This window comes from Nyctibius grandis, chromosome 2, assembly GCF_013368605.1.
Source record: "Nyctibius grandis isolate bNycGra1 chromosome 2, bNycGra1.pri, whole genome shotgun sequence".
Lineage (NCBI taxonomy): Eukaryota > Metazoa > Chordata > Aves > Nyctibiiformes > Nyctibiidae > Nyctibius > Nyctibius grandis.
In genome coordinates this window covers 66,489,694-66,514,860 of record NC_090659.1, presented here as the reverse complement: position 1 = coordinate 66,514,860, position 25,167 = coordinate 66,489,694, and the positions used below count along the sequence as shown (strand labels likewise).

At 41.2% G+C, this 25,167-nt stretch overlaps 1 protein-coding gene across 1 annotated transcript in view; it reads left to right on the top strand.

Moving 5' to 3' along the window:
- Window positions 1–21,551, top strand: part of HS6ST3 (heparan sulfate 6-O-sulfotransferase 3) — a 340,497-nt gene extending 318,946 nt beyond the window's left edge. Inside the window, exon 2 of the mRNA XM_068395175.1 lies at window positions 20,846–21,551. Within this exon, the coding sequence (XP_068251276.1) occupies window positions 20,846–21,551 (706 nt within the window). The remainder of the gene's footprint in view (window positions 1–20,845) is intronic.
- The last annotated feature ends 3,616 nt before the right edge of the window (window positions 21,552–25,167 follow it).

The following is a 25,167-nucleotide window of genomic DNA, read 5'->3' as shown; positions in this document are numbered from 1 at the left end:
AACTGTCTCTCTGTGTAGTGAATTAGATAATAACTTTTTAAATGTCCACAAATAATTGAAGTCCTGGTTCAGCAAGGCAGTTAAAGTCCTGGTTCAGCAAGGCAGTTAAAGCCTGTCTTTATTCTGCAAAATGCACAGGCCTGCCTTTAACTTTGTACAAGGTAGTAATGGCGACATGATAGCCAGCTGGTCCCTTGTACCATCTCATCAAACTGTTATTTTTGTCTTCAAGTCGATTTGCTTGTGAAGTTGTGTTTATTTGTGAGTATAAAGTGGTAGGCTGATTTTAAAATCAAGTTTTCTATGTAGCCTAGATGTACTTCTTTTTAAAGGGTGTTATGTTACTGCTTAATTGACTGACAATATAATGCGTCCATACGTCCTCTGGATTAAAAAAAAAAAGAAAGGTTTGTATTATTTGTGGAGGTATCAAATATTCCTTTTGTATTAGGCATTTTTTTCCCTATCAACTAACTATTTGGAGACAGTTCTTGCACTCAAGAATATGTTTCTTGATGAGAAATATGTGGACAAAAATAAGCCATGCCATGAAAACATCTTTCTTTTAATTGTCCGTTACCTGTGTCTTAGTTATTCCTAGCATCTGCCACTAAGTGATGGCTCCAAAAACACATTACTGCCTTAATAATGTCAGTCATTTCCTTATTAAGATTTGTACTGCCTGACAGATGCAATGAAAAACAAGAGACAGCCATTTCCAAAGAAAAAGTGAGAGAGAGAATGGATCGTTTACTAGTAATGGTATTTTCATACCAATAACTGTTTCATCATCCTGGGCCATGCACACTTGCAATCAGTACACACAGCAAGACTATAAGGTAGATAAATTGCTAAATCTTCAAGATGCTGATATTTTAAAATATTGTTGCCTAAGTTCAGGATTCCAGCTGGAATTGAAAAGGGGTGGCCTGATTTCCAAAGATGTCAGTATTTAATGGAGTAGTCTGAGACCCCAAGCCATGTGGAGCGAGTGGCAAAGTTGGGAGTCTCATACTCAAAACCTTGCCCAATACCACCATCACGGGAAGCCTTAGTTGCGATTAGTAAGGTTTCTCAGGAGTCTCCAGTTTTGTTTTTGTGGATGTGTAGTATATCTGCCTGCTTTGGGGGTCTGTAAGGCCCCACGAGTCCCTCTCTTGAGCACAAGTGGGGAACACCTTGCTTCAGGAGCCATGTGGCGCACATAGCACCTGCTATGCGAGTGCCACACCACATAGTAGTCACAGCTGCTTTTGTCAAAAGCTGGTGGTTTTGTGTAGAACACGAGTGATGTTTCTTCATTTTCTTCTTGAAAGCCTGAGGGATTCTTGAAGCCTGAGGGATTCAAGCTTGCCTCTACCATTGCCCATGAGACGGTTGCAGCTCTGTGCCTCCTGCCTCTTTGAGGAAGGAATTTGTCCCCAGTCTTTGGTACTGTTTCCTTTTGACCCCAAAGAAATCAAGATTCAGGTGGCAAAAGTGCGAGGATGTGACTGTAAAGGATGACTGTGATAGTAAAAGCGATGAGGAGATGTGACATTCTGTACCCTGAGCAGAGTCTGCAACATGCTGTAAATAAAACATTGAACTACATGCTTTCAGATGATGATAAAAAGAAATATTGAACAGGCACCTGTCTTGCTGAGTACTGCCTGTTCTGTTGCACTGAACAAAGCAGGGGTCCTGTGGAAAAATAATAAGTTTTATTGCAAATAAATAGGGTATCATAATGGCAAAATAAAGCTGCACAAATAATTGTATTTCTGGCATTTCTAACTCTGAGAACAATATTTCACTTTGTAAGGGAGGCTTTTATACATTTATTTTCTCATGGAATTGACATGGTATTGTTATTAAATACGTTACACTCCTTTAAATTTTATGTGTGATATTCAACATTTAGGAAAGTTGAATTTAATTTTAGGAAAGGAATTTAATATTTCAGTTGTGTCATTTACCTTCTTCTCATTCATATAATTTTAGTACACTGGAGCGAGGAAATGTGTACTATGTGGAAAGAATTGCAGCAGTTAGGTAAGTTAGGACAGACACAGCAGAAGCGCTCAGGGCAACAAAACTAAGCAGATGATCCTGGTGTGGTTGCACGCTCATAAAGCCAAAGTAACTCCTGCGCAGTTGTAACAGGTTAGATACCAAGGCTGTAGCTTGACAGTATAGTCGAACCAGCTGTAGATCTCCTAGTGCTTACTCAAAAGCAGGGTGAACAAATGATGCAGAGTACTACTCCAGCATAAACTCACTGTGCTAATTCAAGCTGTTCAGGAGAAATCAATAAATTGGTTTTGTGCCAGAAGACTTTGTGCCTGAATAGGTGGGTTTGCTCTGCATCGCCCTGTGCCCCATCTGGTATCATCTGTCCTCTCACTTCTGGAACACATGAACACATAAAACCAGCATAGGCACCATATCACGTACTCTAGCTAATTCGTGTTGCCCGTGTTTGCCATGGGTCGTATTTGCATTGCTAGGCCACCTTGCCACACACACAGACCTGGCATTGCACAGCGGTGGAGTTGTCAGGAGTGGGGAGAGATGACTTTGAGCCTACCTGAAGATCTCCTCAGCTGCCCTTTCTGTGTTATGGCCTCAATGGGATGCTCCTCTGCTGCTGCATGCTGAACCTCGGCGATCGGTTCCTGCGTTCAGTCTGTTTCCATGGTTCATTTCTCTTTCAGAGCTGACATGCTGTTTGATGTTGCCTCCTACTGGTAATAATATATTTTCTCATAGCCTTTTTGTAAATGAATGGAAAGAGTTCATTTTTACAAGCGGTAGAGAGAGAACTGCCGTTTGTAACAGCGGCATTGCGAGATCCATTTTTAAGAAAACAGAAAACAGATTTCTTACTGAAGGTGAGAGAACATTTTCCATGGCAAGCATGACATCCAAATTCTTCTTTACGCTTATGACTAAAACTGTACAGATCTTTTGTCTTTTTTTTTTTTGCTTTGAATTAACTCATCAGCATGTGAGTTAGTTCTCTCATGAATGTTAATAAAAAGAAAGTATGACTATGTGGGTGGTTTGAAGTAGCAGAGGGATGGCTAAGCTGAGTCAGACCAAAGGTCTCTCTAGCCTAATACCTTGTCTGCAACAGTGAACTGATCTTCAAGGAGGACAAGAACAGGACAAGCATGTAATGATGATACCCCTGAATATACTCCCTTGGTTGAAAAATTCAAGGCTTGAGAATTTCTTGCTTAGTTGAGATGTCTCTGTATTTAATAGCTCTTGATGCGCTTATCTTCCATGAACTAGTCGAGTAGCTTCTCGACCTCCTTTTTAATATGACATTTTTCATTCATCTGTTTTTACAAAACATGATTCTTCTAAAGCCTTTTTAGAAAGCCAAAGCCAAGTTCAGGCTAGGTTTAACAGAGCTAAGTCCTATTGCAGTACTATAATATTATAACTGTTGAAGGATGTCCAGCGTTGGAAGTTACGCTGAGGTTTTTCAAAATCATTTCTAGCTCTCAAATTTGTTAAGAAAACTTGAATTGACAGTAATGTACCTAATGCACAGGGATCTAAATTGAGCCCTTGGAGAGTTTATGTATCTCCAAGGATGCAGAAATTGAGTGGATCCAGTTTCAATGAGTTAAAGTTCGAAAATCCCAATTAAACCAAAATCCCTATCCTGGTAGCTTATAGAGGGAAAGGCACAAATGAGGGCAGCGCTTGGAAAATGGCCTGTGGGGAAGCAGCCACATACCTAAACCACCATAGCTCTGGGTGGCACCTGCCCTCAGCCTGGCTTCGTGAGTCAGCTGCACAGCCCCTGCTCTGACCCTTTCAAGCTGCAGGCACAGCGCTGTGGCTGACAAGGGATTTGAGTGACACCATCCCACTCCCACTCAGTTTTTCTCTGCAGCCAGCTCAGTGTGCAGGGAAATGTGGTGCAGGAGCAAATGGGCTTAACCCTAGGAAAAAGTCGGTTTTCTTCTGTATCAGCCCAACAGTCCATTGCACATGGAAAGGCTCTGTTTCCTCTGAAGCTTCTCCAAGCATAAAATTATGCTGCTGGTGTGTGAGGACACAAATAATGAGGGGAAAAGGAAGAAAAGAAATAGAGAAAAAAAAAAAGGTGGTACCAGAGAATGAGAGAGAAGCTGGGAGGAAAAGAAGAAGAAAAATGCACACATAGTAAGTGCATAGTAACTGCAGTTTTCATAGCTCTGATGAATCACAATGTTGTCTTCCCAGTTTGAGTGTTGAGATTGTGCTCAGGGCTCATTGATTTAAGAATTTTATCCTCAGATACTTTGCTCCAAGGCATTTAGCATGGAGTTTTCGTTAAAATCAGGTTTTTTTTTTTTAAATTCAAGATTCAGTCTCTGGGTTATGTGTGTCTGTAGGCCATTGGTTTGTTCTATATATTCAGTTTGTTTGCCTTTTTACAGTAAGTGTAGGCATGTTTTAGGATGAGATAAAGAGAATTGCATGTAAGAGTAAAAAAAAAATCTTTCAAGAAAACTGTGTATTCTTCTCTCATTGCCTGGTCTGTTTCTGTTTGCACAGCATTTGTCCTAACTATATGTTCCTGTTCTGTCAAGAATACTGGGACAAAAATAAAAGTGATTGGGTTAGGGCAGAGTTATGATTGCCTTTATGAAGTTAAGGAGAAGGGGAATCTGTACTGACCCTTCCTACCAGCCCCTCTTCGTCTGAGAAGGTATGCTGGGATGTCTGCCAGGGAAGACTTTGGTCCGAGGAGAGATGCTGGACTGGGGGAAGTGAATTTCTGGCCTCTGAGCAAAATGTCTCCTGGGGACTTTGGGGGGACTGTGCAGCTTGGTGGCCACTGCCCCCAGCCCTCGCCTGTGGGCCCCGCTGTTGGGTGGCCGGCGTGTGATGAATACAGAGGGTTGCCCGTGCCTGCTTAGCCTGCTCACTGCAGTGGCCCAGCTGCGCTGCTGGGCTTTTTCCTTTAATGCAGAGGGAATACTAATGTGACTCCTCAGCTTGTCCCCTGCTACACCTCTGAGGAGTCCTGCTGCTTTTCCGACTGATTTTTTGATGATAAATCCCTGCCTGTGCTAATCATTGTTCCTAGCAGTAAGAGTGGTGTTACTGGAAACAACATGGAAAAATCTCTGAATGTCTGAAGTGAGTTATTTTTGGAGATGTGGTTTGCATAAGTATGCTTAATGCTGGTGTATTTATTAAGGCCATGGAGCAAATTAAAGTGTCAGGAATAAAGGTCTATGGGCATGCAAACTTTTCATCTAGGCAGAGCTGTAGTTGAGCCTGAACATACAGCAACTGCTATCTCAAGATAGAGAGCAGAGATACAAGTGCTAAACAGCACTTGGTAAGACTATTGGGATGTATAGTTTTGTCATATATGAAAAATGATACAATTATAAACAAAAATTTTGCCATAGGAAAAGCCTGTTGAAAAGGAACAGCTTCAAAGCAAAAAAGCAGAACCAGATTAGTTTGCATCCTTTTCTTTTTTTGGCTGTTTTTACTAGGCAGGTAGCATATCTTCAGTTGCTCAGGAAACTGTGATGAGATTTCTTTTTTCAATTCACAGGTATTAATTTATGTGAAATTATGTAATATTCAGTATGTATATCAAAGAGAAGATTGACCCAGACTAAGTAATCTCCTCCATTAGATAAAAGATAAAAAAGAATACCGAAATCATTACAACTGTAGAAAAATGACATCGTAACCTGATTTTTGCTTTCCTGTTTGCATCACTGCTGGATTGTATTGACAGTAATATTCTCTATGAAAAAGAAAGCAATTTATAGCATCTATAAAGGAATCTTAATGAATGTTTCATATTCAAATGTTTGTGTTACTGTAGGATACACATCAGCAACTTTGCTCCTTGTTAATGCAGAAATATCTTTCATAATGCTATTATCATTCCTTTAGACCCAGATAAGTTTGTGACCTGAAAAACAGTCTGGCCCTTCAAAGGGCAGGGAAGAAATCCTCAGCTTGCAAAGACAAAGATTCTTACCATTAGGTATTCCTAGACCTTAAGGTCAATTTCAGATGGGTTTTGTTTCTGCTGCCTGAATTCACGTTCAGTGTCTGCACAGATGTTCATTAATTTCCGTGAGAGTTGCATTTGAAAACAAAGTCCTGCACACTGTTTCCCTGGCCTTTAGTTTAGAAAGATTCTAGATCGTGTTGAATCTCGATGTCAAATATCTCTGTGGGGAGAGACTAGAAAGCCTGACCTGTTTCCGTATGCGAGGGGGTACGGCAACAGTCTGCTGCACTGATGTAGGAGGAGAAGGTTTTAGTTTGCAATAATAAAATTGCAAAGATGATAACCGGCAGTTCAAAAAAATAAATTCTTCCTTGTTGTTACAGACAAAAAGGAAGAAGAGTGGGAACATCAGCTCAGAGACTGTGGCTGGACTTTAATAAAGGCTGGATGGCTTCATGGCCCCTAACAACATTTATTTATAAATGAGTTGAGATAATAAGGCTAATCAAATGTCATGCTTCAAGTAGTCACTTCATAGCCTGAAGGGATTGGGAAGTGCTTTTCCTTCACTGTACACATGTGCTTCATTGATTAGGATTTGTCCATTCCAGAGGAGGGTTGCAGAGCCAAAGGCATCCCCCATGACTTGCTGCAGCCAGTAATTCATGTGGAGCACCATCAGCACCTTGGGTATTTTATTTTAACTGAATGCACAAGTATTGCAGCAGCCTGAACTCTGTCATCGACATGGGTTAAACACGACCATATCATATGGCAATATTGCTAAGCAATCATGAAAACTTTAAGCAAAGTTTGCACTGCAGATCAAGGTGCGATTTACTCAAATGAGTTAGCAGAATGGTGTGTTTGTGCTGTATCAACAAGACTGAATTCACATAATTGCTCGCTAGTTTTCCTGAAAGGTAAAGAATCCCTCATAAAAGCTGGAGGTAAGAAGGTGATCTTATTACCTTCTTTCTCAGAGCATAGCACCACAGCCAGTAGTGGTACAGTGCAGTGCACAGCCTGGCATGTGCTACATAGGCTTGATTCATTAAGGTTTGAGGTCAGAAGAAGGAGAGGGTCCGATTTGTGTCAGGTATTCCAAGGTCAAAGAGATGGTAAATAACAGAAATCTCACAGAGCTACAACTGAGTTAAGAAGATGAGAACATATAACACTGTCTCCATAAAACATTCAGAATATTAAAGCAAATAACAAGGTATGCCAAACAAGATTTGTTTTCCATATCTCCTGGGAGTTGAGAGGACAGTCCAAATAACTCTAATACCATTTGTACCCCTTAAGTTTTGTGCCTAGGGGATGCATTCACACAGAGCTGAAATCATTAATAGTGCCTTACTTTGGGCTTACCCTGCAAACTACAATATAACATAGAGCCAGCCTGCATCTTGGAGGCTGCCTCGCCATGGCAGTGTGAGCTGATTCTGTGTGAGTGTGTGGGTAAAAGGTCTTGTTTTGGCTGCTTATTGCAAGTAGTAAACTTCGAAAAGCTTTATCAAAGTTCTCTGCATGCCAGACATATAATGGAAATTGTACATAAAAACTGATTCCTTTTCAAATTACAGGTTTTGTTATATAAAATTCTATCATAAAGTAAATTATAGTTGGTAAAAACTTTTTTTCTGAGATACCATAGTATCTGTAGACAAAAGCTTTATAACAGATTTTTGGAAAGCAAGTTAAGCTTTTGCTAAGATTTGGGGAAGATAAGAGGGCCCCCGTGTGGAGATTGTACAAACATATATATATATATATATATATATATACACACACACACATACATACACACACGCACACACACACATACATAGTCTAAACAGATGTGGAAAGAAATCTGTTAGGTCAGTGGAGGGGGAAGACGGCAATTTTGCTTGTAGCTTTGAGTTGTGTTGTTATTCACATAGCAAACATTTCTTGGTTTGATTAGATCCTATCAAGAATTTTAGAGGAAATACAATGTGCAGTGTAAAATGGGAAGTCAGTTGTCTGTCTTGCAAGTATTCAACTGAAATACTCCATCATCTGCTTACTTAATGTCTTACAGGAAAAACTGTACAGTTACTTCACAAGAAGAGGAATGTTAGAAGGAACAAAATTAGCATTTTTGTCTTACAGATGAGCAATTTCCATAGCTTTTGTGAATTAATAGAAAAGGCTACTCTTACAATGTTTTCATTAGTAGAGTCACCTGAAATATCTTTAATATCCATATTGTCATATTGTTTACCTTATCGGAGGCAAAAATCTCAAAAGTTATGACCAAACCTAGATGTTTTAGAAACTCAGCATGTCGGACAAGAAAATGGTTGTGATGCCTGGATTTTGTGACGATCATTTATAATTTATGGTCGTTATGCTTGATGTCAGAATTAATAAAGACTTGAGGCAAAGCTCAGAGAGAATAAATTGATGTGCTTTCAAAGGGATTTCAATTACGGGGCCTTTTTATTGTTAATTACTTTATTAATTGAGCAGAATTACTCTACTGATTCAAAATGAGATGCAGTGAAAGATCCCACAGAACTTTCATCTGAGCATCCCTGATTTGGAAGAGAGCATCTGCAACTGAGCTACTAGTTGGAAATCAGAGGCACCTCGATTAGGGAAGGAGCCTGGATGCATGCCACTTACGGCACAAACTTGATTTCCAGTGAAGCCAGCTATAGAGGAACACTGGAGATGTTCGTGCTGCTTCTCTTACCTAGCCAGAGAATAAAATGGGATAGCAACAGCTCCTTCAAAAATGAGAAAGAGGATGAATGTAAACATTGTAGTTGAATTTAACATAAATATTTTTGCTCTGTTTTGGACCTAACAAAATGTGACTGGAATATAAATGTCAGAAGATTTAAGGGTCTGGCTACATTTTATTTGTCTTTTCAGGGTCTCTTTGAAACTAAATTTTACCAATCAGGTGTACTCTTGCAGGCAGCCAGGACTCTTGCGATAACAGACCTCTCATAATTCTGTGTGAAGGTATGTAGGATTTTTTTTCTTTAAAACTGTTACAAAAGGCCTTATGTTATTTAAGTTACTGAATATGGAGTTCTGCATCCCCATCTCTTTGCATCGGAGCTGCATGCTCGCTCCATCGCCCAGGCAGTAAGCAGCTCTGGGGAGACGGCTCCTAAAACAGGGACTAGCTTAACCTTGCTGGCAGCTGCTCAGAGGCTGCGACCTGATACTGAGGAAGGTTTTGTTGCTTGTCCTGTGTGCATAAGGGATATTTTATGGATCCTGTCGTGCTAAACCACTACCTGTGATTGTAGGCATCAGACTTGATCAGGAGGGTCCCTTCCCAGACTGGTTTCTGTAACCCTTGGAAGCTAAGTTAGCAAAACAAGCTCAAACTGCAAGTCCCTCTTGCTGCACTGTCTCCAGGTTTGCTCTTCTCTTGTCCCTTGCCTGTCATCAGCTTTCTTTTCTCTGGCCAGTCCTTGTTTTCTGATGCTGCCTGATGCTGCAGGTCATCCCCTTAGCTTGTCTCTGTACTCATAACATCTCTCTGAGAAAGGCAGGTTCAGGTTCCTCCCCATGCTGGGGCTAGAGGCAGCTCTGGGAGGAGGCAAGTAGTACAGTAGTGCAAATATATCTTTATTTTATTTTCCCTTCTGTGCAGTAGCAAAGGCAGAAACCAGAAAAACAATATTTTTGAGTAAAGATGTCACATGTGTCACAGGTTTTCGAGGTTCTTTTGAGACACGGCAATCAACTGTGCACAATAGGGATAAGATAGAATGTGAGCAACAGATCCCTCCATTGCCAGTCCTGGCCACAAAGGATTTATTATTCTCTCTGGCACAAAGGTATGCATGGTCTTGCATATGCTATCTTTAAAGAATCTTATGGACACTATATGTATTTATTGCTTTTGAACAGTATTTCCTCCTATGTGTGCTCAGACACCTTCTCTTACAAGGTACAAGGTTTTCGTTATGCGTGTGCTTCATAGAACAACGAAATTCTTATTATTTGATTTATGATTGCATTTTATATTTATATTGCTTTCAGCGAGGCTCTTGCTACTTCACTCCTTTCAGCAATTTAAAGAACACTTAGAACAACTGAGCTTGATATAATTTAGGCAAAGAACAAAAATCTCTGGAGGAAACTTTGTTAGATTTGTGTCTCATCAAGAAGTGATTTACAATTTGTATCAAGGTTGTTTGATGGAAAGTGGCAGATTTGTTTTTCCATCAAATTGCCTAATCTGTACATTTCTATTCCAGACCGCTTTGCTCTCAAATAAATTGTCATTTCCCCATCTTAACTGTTCTCTGTGCTCTCATATGCAGCAAAGCTGGGGCTGCCTTTCTCAGCCTTTGGGCTCAGACATGTAAGTACCCAACATCTGTCTCTGATAGGAGAAGGGAAATTTACCTTCAATAAAGTATTTGTTAGAGAAACAGCTGTGTATTTATTATACAAGGCAGAAAACATGAGGCTGAGCATAAGAATTTTCTGGTGGACAAAAAGTTGGTAACAAAATGGGTTGTGCTGAAAGAGGAACCTTCTGGTTTAAAGGAAGTTATTAATGAATTTCCTCAGGGCTGGTCTTAGCTCTGATCCTATTTCATGTTTTCATTAACGATGTTGGCACAAAAAGCTGAAGTATGTTAATGGAATTTGCTTAATGACCTCGAGGATTTCAGTAAAAGAGGTGGAATGAAGTTTGGTAGTGCAAAGTGCAAGATCACGTGTTTGAGGCCAGCAGAAACAGATTTCCTCTATCAGCTGAATGTTTTTCAGCTGAAATGGGGGGAGTGGAAAGACCTCTATATATTAGCTAGCAATACAGTGAGTATGAGTTTCCAGAGTTACATGGCCCCATAAAAAAACAAACACAACATGAGGATGTATCAGAGCATACATTGCTAGTGGAGATAAGGAAATATTTATTGTACAAGGCACCTGTGAGGCCTCGTGAAACTTGCCCAATTCTAGCCATATATAGTGAAATGTGAAGTCGCATAAGGTCAAATGCCATGAAGGACTGCTTGGGTGGTCAAAAACCATAACCGATCTCACGACGTTCCAGCACGTCTTACTCTTGTGAGCCTCCTATCAAAGGCTAGCATGGAAGGCTGAGATGTTGGAAAATTCAGGGTCATCTCTGGATGAAGCAATCTAAGCGTGACCAAAGGAGTTTGGGGAACTGCAGCGTGGTCACTTCTGGCTTGTCTTATAGGAAAAGACAGTAATAACTAGTTCAGCTTTGTAAAATGTAAGCCAATGTGATTGCTCTCTGATCTCCAACTTAAACTCCATTTTTCCTTCTCTGATGTTACATTTATAAATCCTTTTGATGTGTTTGCAGTGTTAACCCAAGAACAGATGGATGTCACAGGTTTATTCCAGGAATGAGACTCATGTTCCTAACCATGAGAAGCAACCTTCACAAGCTCCTTCCAACAGGAGCAGTGGCATGAAAAGGATATTTCAAAAGGGGCTAGGATGTTCTATGAAGGGGATAATAGAGTGTTATTATCTGTGCTGGCAGGGAAGGGCACTGTCATGGCTCTGGAAGCTTCCTTTTGCTAAATAACTCATCAGACCATGTTTTCTGGGTAACTGAACATCCTTAGCTCCTACTACTGTGTATTTTCTTCACTGACAATGAGGCTGAGTTTGCCTACATGTTTAAATATAGTTTTATATGCCTAACTTTATGATCTGTGTTTGAAAATTTATGCCTAACTCCTAAAGGCAACACACAGGAAAAACATATATTAGCTCAGAAAGCTCACATATATTCATATGCTATTTGTGTTCTTTTCTAAAATACTGGAATTAAAGCCATGGGTAGCTACGTAATTTCGTTAGTCTAGAAGCTGTTCAAGATCCATACTTGATAGCTGTGAACAGAATTAATTTCTTTAGGGACATGTAGTTGCTGCACTGTCCTCTCCAATTTCTAGAGACTCTATATTGAACAAAGTATCATTGAAATAAATATTCATGAAGTTGCTCAATATTTCAGGCTGTGCTTATTCAGAGTGTTATAGCCCTAGTTAAAATCATATACAAAAGAACCCCAATCATCTCATAAAAGGCAAAGCCCATTCCCTGTACTCCTCCTAGGGTAACCAGGAAAGAGCAAAGGAGAACAGGTATGATCTAGTTGGCAAGTTGGTTCTGGTTTGATGTGTGTTCTGACATGACTGTACGTTTGATGACAGAAGTCTGTGCACTGTCACGCAGAATCGCAGAACCCCTGGGGCAGGAAGGGACCTCAGCAGGTCTCTAGTCCAACTCCCTGCTCAGAGCAGGGTCACCACTGAGCGCTGATGGGTTTGCTCAGAGTTCTGTCCAGTTGGGTCTTCAAAACCTCCAAGGATGGAGGGCACACAGCTTCTTTGGGCAAAGCTTTCCCAATGCTTAATTATTATCATAGTGAAAATTATTTTCCATGTATCCTCCTCTTTTTCAATTTATGACCGTTGTCTCTCATTATCCCACCATGCATGTCAGTGAAGTGCCTGGTTCCATCTTCTCACTGACCTCCTCTTAGGTACTGGAAGGCAGCTGTTTGGTCCCCACCTAACATCTTAGACATGTCTTGGAAATACTTCATTAAAATCTGCATCCTCACAAATTTATATTTGCCTATGTCAAGAAAAAAGTCTCAGCCCTCCCAGTTTCCTTTTGCAGCAGTAGGTCCTGAGATCCATTTTCACTAATGATTTTGAAGGGTGTGTGGCAATGTGATATGTAGAAAATGTGATTATTATTTTAATAGTTATTCATTACTTTAAGTACAAAATCACAGGTCCTAACTCCAAAAGTCTACCTTGTTTTAAAAGAAAGTTGTCGGTTTCCATAGTCCCAGGCCAGTTGTCTTCACTCCTAAAGTATTTAAGAAAAAAAAAATAATTAGAGTCTCCACAAATGTGTTTCCATTGTTTGCGGAACAGATGTAGTGCTGGATTTTGAAAGTAATCCTTTGTCTATATAATATAAATCTAAACCAGTACTGTGTTCAAATAGCTTACCTAGTATCTCACTCTTCTGTCTTCGCATAGCTCTACACCACTATTGAATTTGCCCTAGCTTCACTTCAAGGAAAATTAGACTCTTTAGGTGGAAGAATTCCTAATGTACATTCAGCATTTGTGTTGGCACAGGTTCACTCTCTTTCTTCTATTCTTCTGGATTATCCTAAATCGCTGCTGTTAAAAGTTGTTCAATGTCAGAGAGTGAGGGATCTCTAAAGACACTCTGTCATCTGTCATTCTTTAATCAGGTGTGGGACACTAATCTTCTGATCAACAGCCATGCAAAAAAATAAAATAGTGCCGTAAAGCTTTCCTGAGGTTTTTCCGATAGTATGGATACAGAATTTAATTTGTTATTTCAGAGGATATTTAGGAAAAAAGAAAGAGCTTGCAATTTCTAAACAGAAAAAAAACAGGACTTTTACTATGAGTCCTAAAGCAACAGTTTAATGTAAAAGAAACTGAAGTTGGTGACAGGGAACATCTCTGCTAACATGCAACGAAACATGAGGTTTCCCATTTTTTAAGTGCTTCCCAATGCCCAAACACCAAATTTCTCTTGCCTGTAACAGACTGTGTCATCACAAGTAACTTCCTGAGCAACCGCCTTCGCTTTCCAGAACAGAAATCCTAGCTGCCTGACTCCAAACCCTCCCCCTGTCTCACTGATATACTGATACATCAGCAAGGACAACAAAACTATGGTAGGCTGGTTTTCTAACTGCTGGTTCGGAGATTTGTGTGAAATAATAAACAACTGACTTAACTTCTGTTTACTTTGGGAATGCTCCAGCTCTAAAAACATGCTTAGAAAGAGATATCCTAATGTGACTGATGTATGTATATCATACGTACAAAAAGTCATGAAATGGAGGTTCTCTGTAGTGACTTCTCACTCGTCACAAAATATTGCATCCCTGGTTAGTTTTCGAGGTTGGCCTGAAGCTTGCGCTCTGTGAGTACGTCTGTGCAGGAAGGGAGGCTTTGACTCCAGGCATGGAGTTCACCTTCAGGTGGAAACACCTGTATGTAGGTGCCTACAATGTAGACATCTCCAAGTTAGCAGGTATCTAAGCTCCCGTTGTGGTCAAGGTACACAGTGCAATGCATAGGGAGCCTCTGAAGTGATACAGCTCATGCCAGAGCTGGCACCTACCTTTGGCCAGCTGTGTCACCCTCCAAACATACACCACTGCCTATGTTGAGCAGCTCCCCACTGGCTTCAGAGCTTGCTTAGACCTGTAGCTTCTATGTAGACCACTGCATTTAGATGTCTTACCCTGGAATTAGTATCTAGTCCCTTCTCTGAGTAGGCATGTCCTACAGATTTAGCTGCATTTTATGTCACTGGGATAGCAAAAGGTGTAGTTAACCAACAGAAGCTTGTGGCCAATTTGGAAATAGGAAACAGTGGCCAGTTTGTTTCTCTGATTGGATTCAAAGCCATGGGTCAAAATTCCAGAGGAATAATGACACATATATAAAATTTAACAATTTTGTACCTCAAAGTGCAGGTTATAATTTTTCTATTTAACTCTCCTGAAGTCAGTGGCAAGTTCTCCTTTAATGTGGAGTAACTGAGTGTCTATAGGACACTACAGCCACTGCTTTGAGTAAGCACAGAGCCAACATCGCAGTTAAAAACAGCAGAAGTGGTGGGTGCTGAGATTGTCTGAAAAAAACATCCAATTAAGTGTTTTTCCTGCATGCTGGATGGGTGATGTGTGTGATAAGACTGGATAAATGTTGACTTATTAATGGTGACTGCTGTTCTTTCAGTAAAAGTCTTGTAAAGAAACCCATGAAAGCCCAAGAGAACAGCTAATAATATTAAGCTCTCAAACTTTCATAAAGGATGTCATAGAAAACCATTCCCATCACAGTGGTCTAGCATCCTGTGACAGATGCTAAGCGTAAGAAACCTATGTGCTGTTGCTACGTGATCTTTGCAAAAGTTTGTGGGCTAGCTGGTGTTTATCTGGCTTGGTGGATAAGCTGTATGATGCTTCCTGCAGCCAGATGGACATGCATATAATTTGTGCACTGTTTCATAGCTTTCCCTCTACAGTACTGTTGTTCTGAATAAGAAGTATACAGTCGGTTCTTGTACATTGGGCAGGTTATCTGTAAATTAAGCACAGCAGAGAGGCAGTGACACTCTGCACAGTAATGCTGCCAGCCATGAGCTGATACATCTGCATTACGCTAGGATGACTTGACCAGTTCAGATCAGCCCAACAGTGTTTTCTCACTGGCTGCCTCCCCCCACCATCCTTGTTGCATGCTCTTATTCCCTAATTGTTCATGTATTGCATTATCAGTGTTTTTATTTCATCTGTTTATCATCTTCCCTTCACTGTTACCCATACTTACAATACTTTGCCTGAAGAGAGGTTGCTGATCAGTGGTTAACTCTGTTATTGCCTCTGAGAGTGGGGACTTCTGGATAAAACTGGGAAGTGTAAGGCTCTTTTCACATAATGCAGATCCTTCTCAACGAGAAGGATCTCATCTTGCCACGACCTCTGATGTTAGCAGAAGTGTGCTGCCAGGCTTGCTTTTGCTGGGTATTTCAGACCTTTCCACAGGAGCGCACTTACTTCCAGGATTAAAGCTGCTCACTTCTTGTCTCGAGTCATACACTTGGCCAGGGCTTTTATTTTCCATGCTACCAGGAAGAACCAGAAAGTGCATGGTTTTATGATGCACCTGGGTTCTTCAGTCGTTTTGGTTCTTCTTTCTTCTGTGTGTTAGTGTCTTCCAAAATATTCTCCAGTGAATCTTTTTCTCCACCTCAAATACTCTTCCGTCTCTGCATCAGCTGCTGTGAGTGCCCTGTTTTCCTTTTAAGCAGCTCATCACTCCCTGTAAGGTCCTGCCTCACGCTTTGAAAGAAGAGGGAGTAGCTTGTTTTTTCTCCTCTCTGAGCCCCCAAGAGTGCTGCGTGAGCTACCCTTGCACCAGCTGCTCCATGTGAGAGCAGGAGCGACAGAGAAGATGCCATTCATCCTTCTTCCTCAGGAGGCCCTACAGGATGTTTTTGTTCTCGATGTGCGGCGATCCTTCCTGTATTTAGTAAATGTCCCTCAGCTGGGATATCTGTTCCATGGCGACAGAAGAGGCAAAATGCCCTGGTTTGGGATCACCTCCACTAACATCCGAGTCTGCTCCTCTGAAATTAATTTCTAAACCAGAGCAATACTATTGAAGGATTAATGTAAGATTAGAGTATTTATATTAAAATCCCTTATAATGTGAAATAAGTACAGGCTCTTAGGTTACAACTAAAAGCTCGTTTTAGCTGTTCTATTAATTAATGGTTTTCTTTGCCTAATGCTAATGAAGAGACTGGATTTCATGCTGGTGGGACTACAGCCTTATGAATTCCCAAGTGCTTTTTAACACTAGCATGCAGCCCATGCTTCACACCGGTGCTTGTTTGGGCCCTTGCGTGGATCGTCAGACCCTTGCCCTGACCATCCTGGTGCTTAGCACCTGTCCAAAAAATCAACCATCCCATAGTGGTGACTTTGATAACCCATTAATTTCGGTACGTTATGCTCAAAAGGAGATTGTTTAATCTGAGGAAGTTGTATGAACTTTCCTTTCAGGAGGAGGTAACGTTGTGACTAGTGGGCTGGTGTTGTTTGAAATGTAATCTGTAGACATGTAGATATGTAATCATGTTCATACATGTCTACATGTTTATATAGACAGTCACAAGATACATCGGCAAATACACACTATACATTTACTATGATTTTTCTTTCATTGACAACTGCAGCTTATGGCCAGATTCCCATGTAAATTTTTACACACGCACACAGATATAGATATAGGTATAGATATAATTTGTATGGGTTTTCACTAATTTGGAATGTTTTGTGTAAAACTTCTTCTCACTGACATGCCAGCATATTCTGCTTGGCTAGCCTTTAAGCACTGAGGCTGTCTGTGACAGCAGTTAGAGTAATCGATGATGGGAGTCCATTGAAATGAAGCCAGTAAGCCTGTGATGAGTTTGCTTTGTCAAACAGGGTAACAGAAGTTGTTATTTAACTCTTTGTTGAGTATTTCCCGCAGTGGGTAGCTGTGGAGCTTAACATAGCCGCGTAAGCACGAGCATGGGCGACGCAAGGGGGTCGTTTACACCGGCGAGAACAAGTGCACGTCTGTATTCAGGGTGGCTCAGGCATGTTCAGTATATATATAGCTGACTTGATGCTCTTTTACTGAACAGAGAAGAAAAGGGAGACTGAAGGCCATCCCCAGTTTCATGTTTTTATGAACTTCTTCTTGTTTTGATTATGAGCTGACTCCTCAGCCATTCCTAGTGTGATTGAACACTGTGTATTAGGCACTGAGAGCTTTGAAATGCTGCTATATTTAATCCATGAATGTCAACATTTCCTAAGACAATTTTTATAATTTTCCAACTGAAACAAATGTGCAAGACCTATGTATTTTTACTTATATCATTATTCCAGAGACATGACATCCTTTTCCCTGAAAGAAAAATTTGTGCCATGACTGCTGCGCAGCATCCCCCAGTCCTCTGTGTAGCGTTGTATCAGTGTCATCTGGACAGTGCCCAGGATCAAGTGGAAGAAATCTTAAGGTCTTTCAACCTCAGATTGGCTAAAAGGGTGATGGAGAGTCACAAACACAAGGTTAAACAGAAGCTTGTAAACTGTGAATGTGGCAGGGATGGCTGCAATCTTAGTTATTAGTGCCTCGGAAACTAAATGTGTATCAGGCTGCTGTTAAAGGTTCTCTACCAGATGAAGCAGCCATTCAGCTGATAACACAAGAAGGCAACACTCCGAAAGATGCACAAACCAGAAGCGAATTAATCAGGATAGCAAAAACAGATGCAGAAGTCAGGTAGTCACAAGGAGGAGCAGCAACAGACTGGCGAAAGTTTCTCACCCACTCTGCATAAGGGAAGCTGCAGATGTTATACAAAGATGTGCTGTTCTCATTTCCCTGCATTTGCTTCGTACTCCTGTTTATTGCACATTGAACAAATTTACATATCCAGGGATGAAATGGAAATGATTGATGCAAAGGAGGCGTTTTTGTTAATTGTTGTTGCTCTGAGTCATGCCTGAGTGAGACTGCTGGAGATGGGTGAGGAAAAACAGAAATATTATTAGAGGTATAAATAATTGTCAAGAGCAACTTTTAAACCCATCTGTTACCACATATCAACATCCCAAATTATCAGAAGAGGGGAGGAGCAGCAATACAAGGACTAAGCCAACACCACGTCTCTGTCAATGTAGATGCTGGCAACTGCCTCTGAATCTTTGTCCATTGTTTTTCATTTCTGCTCCCTTGGCACTTCAATCATTTTCTGTTACAACCCTATCAGTGCCTGCTGGATGTTGCAACAGCAGGTCTTACACTCAGAGCTGACGGGTGTTTGAGAGTTGGGCTTCTTTATCTGCAAAACACTACTAAAATGTGTCCACTTTTTGTCCTGTTAGTTGGAAAGCAATTCTTAATGTGCTCTCATACGTGCAAGGTAGAGACAAGATAAGATGAGCATCCAATCTGAGACAGGAAAGCTGTGCTTGAAGTGCTTAAAGACAGTGCTTTCAGAGTGGAGCTACACTGCAGAGCACACAGGAGGATTTCAGGTCCTTCCTGCTCTGCAGCAGTAGTGAAGAGGGATTTTAGAAATATCTGTCTATGAATGGTTGTGTGATCCTTGAGTTCACTATTGATGTGGGCTGTGTAAGTAACTGAAGTGGATCAAAACAGCTAAAGTTCAGTTTGGTCATGTGTGAGTGGAAGCCAGAAAACTCAAGCCCTGAATTATTTTGGAAATGTCATCCTTCAGAGTATCATCTGATGCTAACACAAATCATGGCTCCCAATGCAAGTGATAATGAAAATACATCCATAGTGTTAGTCTCTTCTCCCAAGGAACAAGCGATAGGACGAGAGGAAATGGCCTCAAGTTGTGCCGGGGGAGGTTTAGATTGGATATCAGGAAAAATTTCTTCACCAAAAGGGTTATCAAACATTGGAACAGGCTGCCCAGGGAAGTGGTTGAGTCTTCATCCTTGGCGGTATTTAAAAGACATGTAGATGTGGCACTTAGGGACATGGTTTATTGGTGGACTTGGCAGTGTTAGGTTAACTGTGGGACTTGATGATCTTAAAGGTCCTTTCCAACCAAAATGATTCTATGTTCTATGGTACCTCCTAGTTTATATCCTTCCACCTGTAACCCTTCTGCTGTGAAATAATCCATGAAACAGCTGTTTCCATTAGATAGTATTTCTGGGTCAAGAAATGACCCTGCAGCAGGGCCTCATAACCTTCTTCCAGAAAATATAGTCTAGATCCTCTAGGTGGAGAACTCAGAAAGAATAAAGACAAAGCATTCAGCCCTGTTTCCTTTTTTCTTTGTTTGCAGTGGGGAAAATATCTGCATTTTTAGGAATGTGTGGGGAAATACCTTTTTTTATAACAAACCTGAGATTTATGGAGAAGCTACAGGGAATCTTTAGTGGCAGAAAATGGGTGATATCTGAAAAAGAAAGGTAATTGTCTTGGAGATTGTTAGCAATTTCGAGATTTTTCATTTAACTAGAGTTAGCTCTTGTATGAGCTGGCCCTCACAAAGTGTTGGTTTGTTTACAGGGTAACATGTCTGCAGCAAGCTTGCCTCCTGCTTACTTGCTTCATTGTTCACTAGGCTCAAGAAAGAGTACGGAGATCAGACTTTTCTTATGAAATCTTAGGGCTCATGATTCATTAAGGTATTGTCTGCAGTCAGGTGAGTCATGCAAGCTCACGAGCCTATTTTTGTACCAGACCGTGTGTTAATTTTTGTCATGAATCTTCTGCTCGTTATTCTAGCTGACAGAAATCATAAGTATTTTGGTTTTGCTTTGTCTTTATGATATCACCCTGTAATTCAGGTGAGTTGTTATTGAATAAAACATATCTCAGTAAAAAACCTCGATCTGTGAAAGCCTGCTTAAAGCATACTCTATTGCAGTCCATTTCAGATTGCCATAAATAGATGTACAAACTGAATTCAGTAACTAAAAGATGAACTGACAATGTGAGTTCTGCAGTTATTTGCTATGTTTCAAATCAATATTTCTTGGTGTCTCTTTTTATTCTTGACAGGTGAGGCTGAATAATGATAATCCTTATATCAACAAATGCTTTTGTATTACACAATTATAACTAATTTCAATCAAGCACTTGTCTAAAATTAAGTCAAATGAGTGGATTTTGGGTCTCTCATTATCTGCACTCCAACCCATTTAATAATAGGGTTCTTCTTAAGTAGGTGGCTCATGCCAGTCTTCCACGTGGTGTTATTTTTAGCACTTGAAGCATCCACGTGAAATTGCTCATGCTTCTCTTATATTCTGACCAAGCGCTGTACGGATTATCATCTTGTGCATCTCGTGAGACATGCATGTCTCAGTCCAGAAGAGAAGCAGCAAGATTATATAAATCTCTTTTCCCACTGTTTCTGATATTACTGAAGGTTAGCATTTCAAAGTAGAGGGGAGTACACTCCAGTTAATTTGCTTCTACATAAAGTAACTGCTACTGGACAGTTGATAGGTCAAAGTAATTCCGTTTCTCTGATAGCTGCTTATTTCCTTTCATCTCTCACTCTTTGTGCCAATTTACCTTGTATTTTATTCACAGTATTTATGAAGCTTTAAGCTTTTTACTATCTCAGTAGTAGTCACATAAAGTGGTTACATCACACCGGAAAAAGTGAAAGGGTGGTGGCGGTGGCTGGTAATCATTTTATTGGAGAATAAAAAAGTGAAATCCACTGAATCTTAAAACTGTGTTTAATGATATGTTTCAGGAACTTCTATTACATCACGATGCTGAGGGATCCAGTGTCACGGTACTTGAGTGAATGGAAGCATGTCCAGAGGGGTGCGACATGGAAAACTTCCCTTCATATGTGCGATGGAAGAAGCCCAACACCAGACGAGCTGCCTACCTGTTATGAAGGAGACGACTGGTCTGGAGTCAGTTTACAGGAATTCATGGATTGTAGCTATAACTTGGCCAACAACCGCCAGGTACGCATGCTAGCAGACCTCAGCCTCGTGGGGTGCTACAACTTGACTTTTATGAATGAGAGTGAAAGAAATGTGATTCTTCTCCAAAGCGCCAAGAACAATTTGAAAAATATGGCCTTCTTCGGGCTCACAGAATTTCAGAGGAAAACGCAGTATCTCTTTGAGAGGACATTCAACCTGAAATTCATTTCCCCATTCACCCAATTCAACGTTACGCGGGCCTCCAATGTGGACATTGGTGAGGATGTGCGGCAACGGATAGAGGAGCTGAATTTCTTGGATGTGCAGCTGTATGAATACGCGAAGGACCTCTTCCTGCAACGCTTCCAGTACTCCAAGCAAGAGGAACATCAGAAGAACCGACTAAAGAGGCGAGAGGAGCGGCGGCTGCTGAGGGAGCATAGAGCTCACCAGTGGCCAAGGGAAGAGGCAGCAGAAGTAGCTGTTACTGAAGATTATAATAGTCAGGTCGCAAGGTGGTGATGCTCCTCCATCTTGACTAACTGATGAGAGGATCAGAGATATTGTGCAACTTGGCTACCTGGGAATTAGACAAGGAAGGCCTACCGCTTTGGTAAATGAGACCACGTCTGAAAACTACCCCTTCTTGTCTCGGTTTTTCTTGGTTTCTGCCAGTGAAGAGAATGTATTTTTTTCTCAATAGGCATTGATTAGTGTTATTAAATAGCAGTAGAATAGATTCCTGTCCAAAAATACATCCTTCAAAGCCCTAAGCTATGAGGATGGGTTGAAGAGAGAGCTATATCCTTTGTGTTAACAGATGTACCCTATACAATCTAAGCTACCAAAACTTGTGCAGACATGAATGGAAAATTGGGGAAAAATACCTGGTCTGGTTCCTCTGAGAGCTGGTTTATTTTATACTGTCTTTTGCAACAGTAGTGTGTAGCTTTCTAGTGAATGAAATGGAGAAAAGCGCATTGCCCTTCAAACTTCTACATGCTGTGTTTTGATTAAGGGAAGAATTTGCTGAGGTAATTAAAAAAGACCTAGGAGATGTGGGACTGGTGCATCGCTTGTTCTGTTCTGTTAGCCAGCAATCAGAGATGATTTATAAGGGAAGTGATGGAGGGGTTAGTTTATTTCTCCACAGATGTTGAGAGTACCGAACCCAGACAGGTAACAGCCATCTTTCTGAGTGCGTGTGGTGAAGGGGAAGACTTGAGAACGTGGCAGCTGGGTACACATCGCGGAGATTATCTGGCTGGAGGCAATGAAATCAACCTTCACATTCACGAAAGGTGAAGAGCGGCCAAGCAAACTGCAGGGAAGAGGAAAGAGAGAGCAGGAAAAGCTTAAATATTAGTGTGACATTTTCCAGATTTGCTGTAAAAGCCTGGAGATATATTGTCTGTGAAGGTAGGCAGGTTTATGATATTGTCTGTTAAAATACATTGATGCCAAGTGAATACAATTTAAATTGGTTTTCTCTCTAACTATGGTAGTGGCTAGAAAAAAATCAGATTTTGTTTTTATAGGATACATAATAGATATGTGGAAAGTCTTGATATTTATTACTCTGTATGAAGATTCTTTGTAAATTTATTGTTTTCATGATGAGAGATCTGTATGTTATTCTTTCTTGTGAAAAAGATTCAATGGGTTCTTCATGTGTTACTTTCTTATGGCTAAACTGCATCTATTTATTCCAATATTTTATGTTGTTCCATTCATAATAGTGAAATTTTAAAAAGAGGGTCCTGTGCACCATAGATCTTTTGAGAGAGGTTTTTTCCTTCTTCTTCTAGCATAAATGTAAAGCATTAGGAGGAAATTTCTCTAAGTGCCTCAATGTGGCTGCTAAATTCAAGATGCTGAAAGTATATTATTGCATGCGTGAATGGCTTTTACCTTACAGATTTGCTAATTAGAGATACTGGAGTACCTAATGTGGATGCACATTTCCCATTCATTTTCAAAATTCAAGGTTTTTATCCAGTCAGTAAAAAAATAATGTGTTACAGAAAAAAGAGGCTGAATTTGAAAATTTGTCCCTTCATTTCCAAGCCTTTTTTTTTCATGCAAGCTTTATCTTTTCTTCCAACAATGCTGTTGCTACTTATCTATGCACAGTACCAAAAATATGATCTAATGATCCTCTTGAGAGTTAATGCATACAATAATACATTAAACGTGGAATATCGTAATGGCTATTAAGAAGTGAAGAGGGCTACTGGGATGATGCCTCATTATCAATGTATTTTTTTAGCAATATGCTGCTTTATGCCTGATTGTCAATGTGCTGCTTTTGGGGTGAGTAGCACTGGTTTTTGGTCCCTAATACCTGTTCCACTGGTGGATCATGTGCATCTCCTCCCACCTCTGTGTTCAGAAGGGAGAATGTGGGACTGCAGATCATTATTCTCCTGCCTGAACGTGGCATGTCTGCCTTAGAGAAGAATGAGGAGCTCTCTGGACTCCCTGGATGGTACCACTTGGATCCCCATCACCTGGAAGAGGCTCTCAGACACCTCACTCACGTGTGGACACCTACCTTCAGAGCTTTAAATTGAAATGTTTGCAGTCTAGGACTGAAGCTTGCTCTTCATGGCTGCAGGACAGCAAGGCCATGAAGAGCTAAGCCTGACTGGTATTATTGCACCTTTAGCATGGTGCAGGTAATTTGCAGCAAGCTGCCATCTTACACGCTGGCACCGTGGCTTCAGGCTGGGCTGGCCCTGGCCCTGTGGGGGGAAGGAGCTTTCTGGCTGGTGACACAGGGACGATGGGGAGCTGTTGCATCTCGCCATTCCCAAGCCCATTGCTACATCTCCTCCTGTGCTGCAGACCCCGCAGCACACGAGGGGAAGGATGCCTTTGGCACTTGATATGCCACATCCAGGATTTGCAGGTGCACTCCTTGTTCCCATAAGCACAGGGGGCTGTGGGTGCTGGGGGGACCCCGAAAGACCCCCGGCAGAGGCAGAGGCGATGTGGGCAGAGGTGCAGGGCACATGGGAGAGGCAGGGTTGGCAGGAGCCAGGGCTGTGCAGGAGAGAAGCCAGACTTGTGGGAGGAAAGATGCAAGGCCAAATTCACATTGAGGAAGATTAGTAAGGAAGTAGAATCAGTCCCAGCCCATCTTTTGTTGTAAAGCACCCCTTCTTTTTCCTCCCGAGCACAAAAACAGGGTCCCCTTCCTTGCATCCCTGCCTCTTTCCCCAGCAGGCCACCTCTCTGTGCCACTCACGGTAATGGGGGCCTCGTTTTTCATTTAGAAAATGCAGTGTTATCTTTTCAGGGGAGAGGAGAGAGAGCTCAGAAATTGTTCCCTGCAGCCTCACCAGTGACTGTAAGTATCAGTTTCAGCTGCCTAAGCACACCAACCCTTCTCCAGACTATTCCTTCTGCTCCAGACTATTCCTTCTGCCTAACACAAAACAAAGCCTAATGAGGAAAATCGAAGCAGTCTTTGGGCAGTTTACATTAGTTTTAATAGTTTGGCAATACCTTAATGCAATGCCTAACCTTCTTGTCAGTCATTTCCCAGGAGACAAGATTAGGGTCCTGAAGAGCTGCTAATGTGCTGTGGCATCTCTGTTAACGGGATTTGCCTTAACGCTTGGGATTTAGCTAACACTGAAGTTGGTTTGTTGGGTTTTTTCCCCCTGAGCCTCTGTAGCAGATAGCCCTGGTTGGGCAGGAGCGGTTGAGCAGGGGGCAGCCAGCAGCTGAGATCTTACCCAGAGCCTCTGGGATTGAAGGACCCAGCACCTCCTTCCCCAGCTTCAGCGGTAGATCTAGCAAACTCACTGCGCCAACAATACTGTTTTTCTTAGCAGAATTTCCTGGCATGTGAAAAATAAAGCAGTTTGGAAATACTTTCAGGCTGACTTCTAAGACACAGGCTTGCAGCTTTTTTTCCTCTTGGATGCTGCGCCTGAAATAATGTAGCACAAAAGCAAAATAAAGGCCCTGGTTCATATCTCTGTTATTCCAGGTTTTCATTGCTCTGACAGCACAGACTTCTGTGTAATTACACTGGCTTATGGAAGATTGGAATGCAGTCTGTTCCTTTCGAAACCTTCATGAGCAACAACGCTATAGGATTTCTGTCCATCTTCCTGGCATTATTTTG